The 10,775-nt window shown below is 48.3% G+C and overlaps 1 protein-coding gene across 9 annotated transcripts in view; it reads left to right on the top strand.

Annotated features, from left to right (window-relative positions):
• PSD3 (pleckstrin and Sec7 domain containing 3) overlaps positions 1-9,709 on the top strand; it is a 412,571-nt gene extending 402,862 nt beyond the window's left edge. For all 9 annotated transcript variants that reach the window (XM_084879789.1, XM_084879791.1, XM_084879795.1 and 6 more), the window contains one exon: positions 1,250-9,709. In XM_084879789.1, coding sequence (XP_084735915.1) covers positions 1,250-1,465 — 216 coding nt within the window. In that variant the 3' untranslated portion in view covers positions 1,466-9,709. The remainder of the gene's footprint in view (positions 1-1,249) is intronic.
• Positions 9,710-10,775: the final 1,066 nt, after the last annotated feature.

A 10,775-nucleotide genomic window follows, 5' to 3' on the forward strand; every position in this document is an offset into this window, starting at 1 on the left:
CAACTTGGGAACTCATCAAGCATCTCCCTCTACGTCTATCTATATTCCCGTTGCTCATCAGGGCTTCATGAAAGCTATTTCTTTCCTCAGAGGCCGCATTTTGGGGTGGGAGAGATGTTCATGTTTAGATGGGTCTGTAATCCAGGAAGCCATGGCTGAAACCAGTATCCACTGACTGGTTCTCAAAGATAGGTTTTGCTAAAGGATTTTGAAGAGGCATTTGGTATGGTTTCAGAAAATGGTAAAAAGCAAAGCTGTGTTACTGGGTTTCAGAGCCTCTGTCGCTGTCGGCCATTGTAACTCAGAAATGGAGCGCGGCCCCTGGGACCTTTGTGAGCCCTCTGCCATCTCCCTGACCCTGATTCTCTCAGCAGCGGCCACACCGCTCGTTTTCCGGCTCCCTCCCACCTTCCGTCTGCTTTACCTTTTCTTCTCCTCTGACTTATTTTAACTAGAACCTATCAAGTCAAGAATCTGAGATCCTTCTGTAATTTGCAATATAGATAATAGTTCTAAATAGTGACTCAGATAGAAACTTTTTAAAAAGTACCAAATAGAGTTAGAGGGGGAAAAAAAATCTCTGCTATATTCTTTTCAGTTTCATACAAAAATACGCCAGCGACAAGAGAATTGGGAACTATTTAAAATGTAGCGAGTACTCAGCAAATCATTGATGGAAAAGTTTTTTAGAATGAGAAAAGTATCAGAAAATGACTTGAAGTTGGGCAGGAATCCCAGAGCAGCTTCTGGAAAGTGTTGTGGTCTCATAGGGGACTGGAAAGTCGAGTCCCCATAGACAGATTCCTCCAGGTGAGTCTGTAGAGTTACAGGGGCCATAGCCAAGCCTGGTTCAAGCGACACCTAGGTCATGTGAGGGAAGTTCAAGTGGGTACAGGCAGCACGGAGCCATCAGAGCCATCCGGTCCCCCAAAATCAGGAAGTCATAGCTCCTCCCACTTACACCTTCTTGTAGCTGAGTGTTCAGGAAGCATGATTCCTCCAGCTGGTAGCCAGTAACTCCCAGTCGGCGTCCTTTCAGAATACAGAGCAAACTTGAACTAAAGCTCTGTCTTCGTTTCTCATCTAAACGAGTGAATCCATCGGTCCCCCTGGGGCCGTCGTCCACTTTGGGGAGTGAAGGCTTCGGCAGCCAGGCGTGCGCTGCGGGTAGTTAACGCGCTGCGTGTGCTGCACGCGTGCTTCTGTGAACAGTGTGTTGACAGCAGTTCTCCTCTGACTTCCCCTGCAGCAAACCCGGTACGAAACGTACATCGGCATTCTGAAAGAGGGAGGCAAGAAGCTCCTGGGCAGCAACGGCAGTGAGGCCCCAGGATTGAAGAAGTCGCATTCCAGCCCCTCGCTGAACCCTGATTCATCTCCGGTCACTGCCAAGGTCAAGCGCAACGTGTCCGAGCGGAAAGACCACCGACCCGAAACACCCAGCATTAAGCAAAAAGTTACTTAGAATCCATCTGCGGCCAGGAAGGGGCTGGTCATGGAGCAAATTAAGAGTTTTTTCAAGATCTTTCTGGTAAATCCGTGAATATATTTAAAAAAACAACAACAACAACAATAGTCTGTGACTAAATGGTGCATTAGTAACCTTTTCTATTGTATATTTTTGTTCGTTTCTGTACAGGTTGTCCCTTTGCTCTTGATTTCTTTGCTTTGACGATTTTTGCCACTTGATAACTAATGCACCTTGTTGTGAGGGGAAGGGGGTCATGATTTCAGGTTAAACTGTGTATCATTTCTCCTCTGGTTTTCTCTCGTTTGCACTCTCTCAGTTGTTTTATGTATTCTCGAACCAACTGTTACACTTTTTTTTTTTTAAGGTGAAAAAAATTGAACCCATTGTGAACCACTTTACTGGACAAACTTAGTTTAGTCAGTTCCAGCCAGACTTAACATAAACCTTCATATGTGAATTCTTGCCAGTCACACAGGTGGCATCGAGCACTCACCGAACTTGGCTTCAGAATTCCAGTTCGGGAATCCGGTGCCCCATGCTGACACAGCTGTGCGGGCACCTCAGCACTTGTCTTTGGGGTCTGACCCTGCCGGAAGCAGGGAGAGGGGTATGGAGATCGCAGGACTGGAGAACTTATAAAGCTGGAGTGTTGAATCCATTTCAGCCGAGCAAGGGAAGAGGAGGTGGGACCTGTTTGCTACTGAAGGTTGAGGAAAGATGACACCAGGTTCATTTTGTTCTCTGAAGAAGCATGACCATGATCACCTCGGGAGCGGCAGCAGGAGGCATGTGTGCACGCTGCAGGAACTGTTACCTTGCTCCCACGAGGTCTAGACCAGGAATCCAGAACCATCTCTGTTGTCATCACTCTGTCATCCAGGAGTTTAAATGTGTGTAGGCAGTTGTGTCCTGGTTGTAAGAACATCGGGGTCTTAAGCAAAACAAGTCAGAGAGGAACTGGGAGCTGCAAGTTTCCAGCATCGGAATCCTGAGTCTTTAAAGTCAGCCTGAGAGGAATACATAGTCTGAATGGACTGTGGTTGGAAAAGCGAGGAATCTGCCGGTTGCATATACCAAGTAACTTAGTTTATTCTTATCTTAGTCCCTTTGATAGTCACTTCTCTTTGCTCCTCCTGAACTTTCTCCTAAGAATAGACTTTATTTTAAATCCTTTCTATCTACTCAAAATAGTTCCATTGACCTTGAAGTCATAAGCTTGTTTCTGTGACGGGCCCTGTGGAATTCAGGGCGATAAAAAGAACATTCTCTTGTATAGGAACAGATAGGAGTGAAAATTGAGTTAGAACTTTCTGATTTTGAAACTTGGTGATTCTTAAAGCTGTCATCTCCACAACTTCAGAACTGGAGGAGTCACTTTGAATGCTCTTTTTCCCTCCCACAGAAAATTGCTTCAGTTCTACTCAGTGTATTAGTTAACGGTACTGTGACCAAAGAATCGGAGACTCCGCATGCGTAGGATGGCTCCAGGGAGTCAGAGAAAGCCTGCTCTTACACCGTGGCCGCTTCTAGTGGCATTTAATCATAGGATTATTTATTCACATTTACTTCCTGCCTATATACATGTTCGTAGTTGATGGTGCCCAGGAAAGAGTGACCCCTCGCTAAGGTTATTGCCGCTTGTTTTGTGGTAAGTACTTTGCCACGCCTTTGGAAAACTCACTCTAACCTTCCATCTTGTGTAGATAAAGGCAATGACAATTTATGTTTCAGAACCAAGAAACAAATAGGACAGTTGCCAAGATGGCTCGTAGACCTGATTCATTTCTGTAGCTTCTGACTGAGTTCAAGATTCCCACAAGGAAATCGTCTTTCTTCCTAGAATCTGAACGATCGGCCTGCTTGCTTTCTGCCTAGTTCTTTATCCTGAGCCGAGGCGAGACGGGTACCTAGATGACATTGTCTCTGAGCTTCGATAACTAAAGAAAGAAAGAAAAAAAATCCCTGGCTGGCTTGAATGTGTCTGCCCACAGTGTGCGTGAGTCTGTGTGCATAGTGTCCCTGTGTGTTCGTTCCGCTTGTCCTATTTAATAAACAGAACGGTACCTTGCCGCCGAGCCCGGCGTTCAGAGCAGTTCTGCTAACAGAATCCTCGGTTAGCACAGCAGGGCGTTGCTCCTGTTGTGTGAGTCACTGATGTGTCTCCAGGGGCTTCTGCACACGCTGACAGCAATGGGATGAGAAGGCACTTTTGAGGCTGCGGTGTGCTGTGTTTGCATAGTGTACCTTTAAAAACAACCGCAAGGCTATTTGGTGAGCCAGGGGCAGCCTGCCCTGCCATGATGTTGTCCATCTTTAGGGGATGAGCCACGAACACCTCCCTGTGGCCTCTCAGGTGTCAGTCTGTTGGCAGTGCTCCTAGCAGGCCAGGAGTTTATCCTGTAGGAGGAAGCGGGCCCCGGTTTGACGAGATTGTGAGAACCGTGACCATAGCCAACCACGTTTTCTTTTGCAATAATTTCTTTCCTATGGCATCTAGTCAGAAGAAATCAAAGACATTCCTTTCACCGCTAACCCAAGCCCACCGCCTAATGCACGGTACAGGGGAGCTCTCCTCCCCCTCTCCTTCCGACGGTACGCCCCCTCCCCCGCCCACTCTTCCCTCCCATGTGACAGCACGGAGCCGAGTCCCTCTCCACGTGGTAAACCGTTATTCCTCTTTACACACATGCACTTCCTATTGGTTTTCAGGCTAGAAAATCTTGATAGTCATCAAAAGACTCTGTGGCCATGCTGCTGCACCCTTGAGCCTAGCAGTGGCCCGTGGGTTAAATCTCTGCGAGTTTCAGGGCTGGTTCCCGCCTCGTGTGCTGACTATTACAGGGAGGTGCCAGGAATTGCCAGTTAGCAATCACGACTGGATTACTCGCAGGCAGAGGCCTTGTTTTATTGCCAGGCCATCGATACTATGTGAAGTGCACTTTTTAAAAAAGCATCCTATCATTAACTCTTAGCAATGCCTAGGTAAGCTGAGCAATACTTGTGCGCAGTTTAACTCATCTCATTAAGACCAGCGTGCGGGAGATTCCCCCGGTGGAACTGGAGTTCCTGGGCAGAGAGCGGCCGCCCCAGGCCCTCCGTGCTTCTCCGACTGTTACCCTAACCCAAGGCCGGCACTGTTCCTGGTGAAAAGCTGTGTGCGGGGATTCATTCTGGGAGAGGAAGGTGGGCTGGCTGCCGGGGCCTCGCCGGGCTTGGTCTCTTGGGTTTGCATTTCACCTGTGGCCACACCGCAGGACTCCTGAGGCTGGAGGGGAGCTGAGACCAGCAGCAGGGAAGGAGGTCCTTTGCGGCCGAAGCACAGAGTTACGGGGTTCCCTGCTGGCCCTCGCCAGCTGTTCCTCTGTCCTGTGAGGAGCCCGGGAGGTGTGCCTTCGGTGGCAGGCGCCACCTCCTCTGCCTTCATCCCACGTCAGACAACTGGGAGAAAATGGGCCTTACAGAAGTCTCCCCGTTGTTGTACGATGGAGGCTTCCTTGGATTTGGTTAGTTGTCCTGCAGTTTGAATTCCGTTGGCATTTTTCCTTGCAGTCAATTGAGCTTTTTAAGCCTGAATTCATAGGGAGTTACCTGGCAGATCTCCGTTGTGTGTCTCTGGTGACCCTGCCCAGTGTCCAGTGTGTGGTAGTCACCTTCCTTCATCTCAGCAGTGAGCAGTCCCTTCGCTCTTCCGGTGGCAGAATTGTTCCCAGGTGTAAATCGGAACCACGGTGGCATCCTAGGGCTTGTGAAAGTAGAGTCTGGTGTGAGGAAGAGTGTGATTTGGGGTTTTAGTAGCATCTACGTCACTGCAACAGGAAGATCAGCCCCCTCTGCAGGCAGAGGAGCCTTTGGGCCGACCTTGCCCCAGAACTCTCCGGCTGTCCCTCCTCCCAACAGGCCACCATCCGCCTCCCCACCAGCCTCTGGCATCTCGCCATCCAGTCATCCCGAGGACCTTAGAGATCAGTCGTTCACCACAAAATGCCCCCAGCAGGTGAGAGAGAGGTGCTCGGTCACTGCCTCTCCTCTCGGCTACCCTGTCCATGCCTCCCTCCCACCGGAGGGCTGGAGTCCACAGTCATTGCCATTCTCATTTTGCACCTAGAGTATCAAACGCAAGCGGGCAGCCTGCTGCTAGGACGGTGCATGCGGGGAGAATGTCTTCATAGGGAGAATGTCGGTAATACTTGAATCTGCATGGCAGCTTGTTGACTTGAATGCAACAGCAAGAAAATATTGCAAGTTACGTAATTGTATATAACGTAGGTTTCCTTCCGTCTCTTTGGCTCGCCCTGTGTGATGTGTATGTGTGTATCTGTACTATCTATATGCAGGCTTTTGGAACATATCCATGTAGATAGTATGTCAGGCATCAAAGAAAATGCTTTCCTGTCACCCGCCAATGTTGTGTTTGTGGGTATTTATGGCTGTATGTATGTATGTATATGTTATTCATGTGTAGATGTATATCAGTGTATGGTGTATGTACATCCAATTTATTTTTGTCCTTAATAACCAGTGTGATATGAAAAGCAAGTAAAAACCTCATAGGATTGAGTATTTAATGCTGTTATTGAGAACATATATAGTGGTACTGTTTTATTCAACTTAAAGTCAAATGATATTTTGATTAAATTTTTGAAATAATAAGATTTTATGCTAGAAAATTTCATCTTTGAGCTTTGAATCACCAGGGCAAAAAAAAAAAAAAAAAAAAAAAATGACTCGGAACTTTGTGAAACTATTTCAATGTCCTGTGTTCACTACCGAGGGGGGTCGCTCATCATAATTTGAGATTACAGAAAGGGGGGAAGAAACAAAATAAACAAATAAGCCGTCTTAGCAACTTCAGTATTAAGAGCACTTAAACATACTGTCAAACTGACGGTTTGGGGCTTTTTACAAAATGTGATGCTTTAAAGCACGCGTTCTTTATTGTTGTAATTAGTCCCGGAAAATAGAGCTTTCGGAAGGTGCCTGCGTCTGTGCTGTGGTGGGTCAGACCCTTCCTCAGGCCGCATCCTTCCTTCCTCCTGTAGAGCGATAGTCCACACGCTGCCGGGTATCAGGGCTTCCCAGGACCGGGTACTGTAGTCCAGGCTCACAGCTGCACGCCTCGCATCTGGTGTCACAGGTAGAAGGATTCTAGGGCAGGCTCTGGACCAGGTTAAAAGTTGAATATTTTTATACTTGGGTCTCTTTCTGCCTCTCCCCAAAGAAGAGCCACCAGCCTTAGTTGTTGGAGCTGCTGCTTCTCTGGCAGCGTGTACATAGGAAACGAGAGATTCCGTTTCCCCAGCCAGCATGTTCGGTGTGTGCCCAGCTGCATCTGAGTGCGTGTGAGTGTGTGGTCGAGGCCTCGTGCTCTTGTGTCTGATCCTGAATCAGAGTCTGGGGTGGAGAGTGGAGACCGACCTTTGGCTCCAGGCTGCAGTCGTGTGTTGGTGGTTAGAACTTGAGCTTCTTTTTTTTTTTTTTTTTTTTAAATTCACTCTACAGTCTCGAATTATTTTTGCAAACCTGCCATAGTCCTGATCTGTTCTTGACGTGCGGTGACCTGGCTCTGACTGATCGGCAGGGTCTTTGTTCTGCGCGAGTGTGTTTCCTTCTAAGAATTATAGTGCTTTGCAGAAATCATACACTAAAGGAGTCAAAACAATAAAAAATAAAAAATAAAAGCTTCATTTTGGGCCTTAATTAGTTGACATGTCTGGACTTTCAGTACAAAGCCATGTAGGTTAGGAAGCCAAGGAACCTTTGGCATGGATGATAATATCCGCTCTGCAGAGCGTGTATGCACATTGATGTTTAATGCCAGTAACATACTTTTTTTAAGCTATAGGAACAAGAGTAATTAGACCAAATTGAAGTTGGGGGTGGAGAGCGTGAGCCGGCCACCTTCCCTTGGGGGGTGAACGTGCGTGCGGCCAGTCCTCTGCTCTGAGAGATGGGGAACCAGTTTCCTGTCCTGTCCGGTGTGTAGGGGGCAAGGTCCCCACATCGGGGCCTCTCACCTGTGTATGTACGCTTGCACACATGTGCACACAGTGAATGTTTTAAGTTAGACTTAAGACACCCCGGGCCAGAGGGCTCTAAAGAGGCGACGGGCAAGGGTGGGAATGGCTGTTCCCCAGGATGTTCCCCAGGGGCCCGGGAGCGTCTGTGGTCGAGTGTCTGGCTCTGAGATGCATTGCATTTAGCCAATCAGTGAGGGGATACATGTCACATCCTTCCTGGTGGGCCACCCCCCCCGTGGCTCGCTGGTCATTCCCAAGAAGCTGCTCTCACATCCCGAAGCAGCCTGGGGCGGCTCCAGAGGCCTGGCGCACTGGTTCCCCGGGCGGCATTGCGGCTGGCCCCGGAGATGATTCCAGAAAGAAAGCCACAAAGCACTTACCGTAGGAGCGCCGCTGTGCTTGTCCGCCTCCCCTCTGCGCTGCCCTGCCGAACCGCTAAGCACTTTCCATCAGCCCCATGGGGAGGGACTGGCTCGGGTTTCCAGCCACAGGGCAGAGAGCTCGCTCTCACAAATAGTGTTATAACATACGCACCTTAACTTCAATCCCTGAACACGTTCATCGGTGGAGAAAACTTTGGAGTTTCACTTGCTATTTTCCTGCGAGCCTGCCTTGATCCGTCTGTAGACACAAAGTCCCTGCCACAGAGTTGAGCGGAGAGCAGCATGGCAGGTCTGAGGCTCCTGGCTCCGGCCCCTGGCCCAGGGCCCACAGAGGGGGCATTCTCTCCGCAGAGAGGAACGCACCAGGCCTTGCACTCCACGTGGGCTCCCCCTGGGCAGCAAGCGCACCCTGGGTTCCACATTCCTCTCCCCGGCTTTGGGAATCCAGCGTCCTAACGGGCTGACCCTGCTGAGGCAGGATATCCGCTCTGAGAGGGACCGGGGCCCTGGGGGTGGGGGGTGGGGGCATGTGACAATAATGGTACCAAATGTGACGTGGCTGAAGCCACGACACGCTGGCACACTGAGCTCTGGCCAGGGATGGGTGATATCTTGGCTTTGGCACCCAGACTTCTGGAAATGCAACACATTTCATTTCTGGGGGAAGGGTCAGAGCACATAAGCTGACTGCTTAGCCGGCTGCTCAGTCCCAGGGGAGAGCTGTGGGGTGAAGGCCTAGACGCCTCCCTGCCTTCCCTTCTACCTCACGTTTCAGGAGCCGTTTCTAGAACAGGAATCACGCAAGTGGAGAACCGATGCTGTCGGCCTTGACTGCCGCAGGCCGGGCAGGGGAGGCCGTTTGTGTCTTTAAATAAGGTGACCAGACGTCCTGCTTTTTAACAATTTGTCCCGCGTCCCGCAGCATTTTAAGAAAGTCCAAAAATTTAAAAAGATTCTTTCCAAAAATCGGGACTTTTTTTAAAAAAAAGTCCAAAAGATTCTTTCCAAAAATCGGGTCTTTAAAAGATCAGGACATCTGGTCACCTTACTTTAACAGCGTGTGTACTATAGAAAGCAGGCTTTTAGCTCACCAGCCTGTTGACGGGATTCCATTCCCTGTGGCTCAGGCTAGTGGGCAGGGACGGGCAGTGTGGAACATTCCCTCACCTTCAAAGTTTTCTCCACCCACCATTTCAGTCCCATGCCTTGCTGGTGCCATAGTCCCTGCAGGTTGTGAACGCGATCAGTGACAGATAGCAGCCACTCGTTGTCAGTGGCCAGACCATCAGCATTGCAGACGGGCGAGCTCACGGTACCGAGTCACGTCCTGGAAGCGTGTTCCCCGTCGCCACCTGCCGGGCGGGCGGGAGAAACGCATCTCTCAGAACACGAGGGCATTTTGGGGTGGCCGCCCTGGGGACGGAGCAAGTAATGTATGTGGATATTGTTAAAGTGTTTAAAGGATATTTTAAAAAATTAAGTTTACATTTTACAATTGCTTTATTTTTATTAAAATGGTTGTACATAAATATGACATTTCACTGTTGTTGAAGTAAAACTAAACCGTGTAGATGAGTTGAGTCCCTGCGGTGTATAGAAGCCGTGAGATATATATATATATATAGTACATTTCTCTATTGTGTAAATGTTCATGGATAGAGCTGTTCCTGTGTTTTTATAAGTTGGGGCTAACTTGTTTCACAACAACAAAGTTTATTGCATTTAAATGGTTTTTATGTGATAGAAATCATGCGAACTAGTGAAGGATTTAAAGTATGTATATGATATATGTAAATGTACAAGCTCTAGCAAGAAATAAATACAACGGATTTCAGTCATTTTCCAGAATGTCTTCATTTGCTTATTTTAATCACCTGCAATAATCCCTTTACAAAACAAGCACCACAACACACCCTCTCCTGCAGGAAAGAAAGCAGCGGCCCCACCTGAGAGATTTGGCCAGAGTGAGTGAGGGAGGTGGTGTGAAAGCCAAATTGTTAATGGACTCACCTGTTTCTTTTCAAACATACTTTTATTGATTTCAAATATTGGAAGGGAGAGGGAGAAAGTGTTAGAAACATCACTGATGAGAGAGAATCGTCGACCGGCTGCCTCCTGCATGCCCCACATTAGGGATCGTGCCCTCAACCCGGGTACATGCCCTGACCTGGAATGGAGCCATGACCTCCTGGTTCCTAAGTCAACACTCAGCCACTGAGCACCATGGCCAAGCCTGACCCACCTCTATTGACTTCCATGAAAATTCATGTTTGCGTGAGGATGTTGGTGAGACTGAAAAAGCCTGCTGTCTCCACTGGGAGGGATGGGGGGGTGGGGGGATGGGGGGGCTCGATCTTGAGCAGGGGAGGAACAAAACCTTTTGAAGTAATTTCAAGAATTCATCTGCATTCCCTTGTACTCCTAATTCTTCTCACCAAGGCACAGGGACCAGAGGGTCCTTATTGCCCGCAAATGCTCATCACTGAGGCATGGTGCCTGTGTGTACACATTCTCATAACCACACTTCACAGGAAAAGTAACATCTGTGGACTTGGAAAATGGAACAAAAAAATTCTATCCTGGTCACTTCACTTCTGAATATTGAGCATTCCATGTTTGGGGGTTTGGACTTTTCTGAAGTAAGGTCGCTGGTGACATCCTCATAGACATGAATGAAACTGCTGCCTGGAAGAGACCAAAACTGGGATGATGTAAATTTCAAAGAAAGAAATGGCTGGGGCGAGGTGGGTCCTATTCAGAATGTGAATCTCAAAGACCCATCCTCTTATACAAATGCTGAATCATTTTACACCTGGAACTAATGTTATCTGTCAATTACATTGCAGTTTTTTTAAAGATTGAAAAACAAAAACATGAATCTTCATTGTCCAGTTGTCTGTCCTC

The sequence above is a fragment of the Pipistrellus hanaki genome, assembly GCF_964339955.1.
Source record: "Pipistrellus hanaki genome assembly, chromosome: 3".
Lineage (NCBI taxonomy): Eukaryota > Metazoa > Chordata > Mammalia > Chiroptera > Vespertilionidae > Pipistrellus > Pipistrellus hanaki.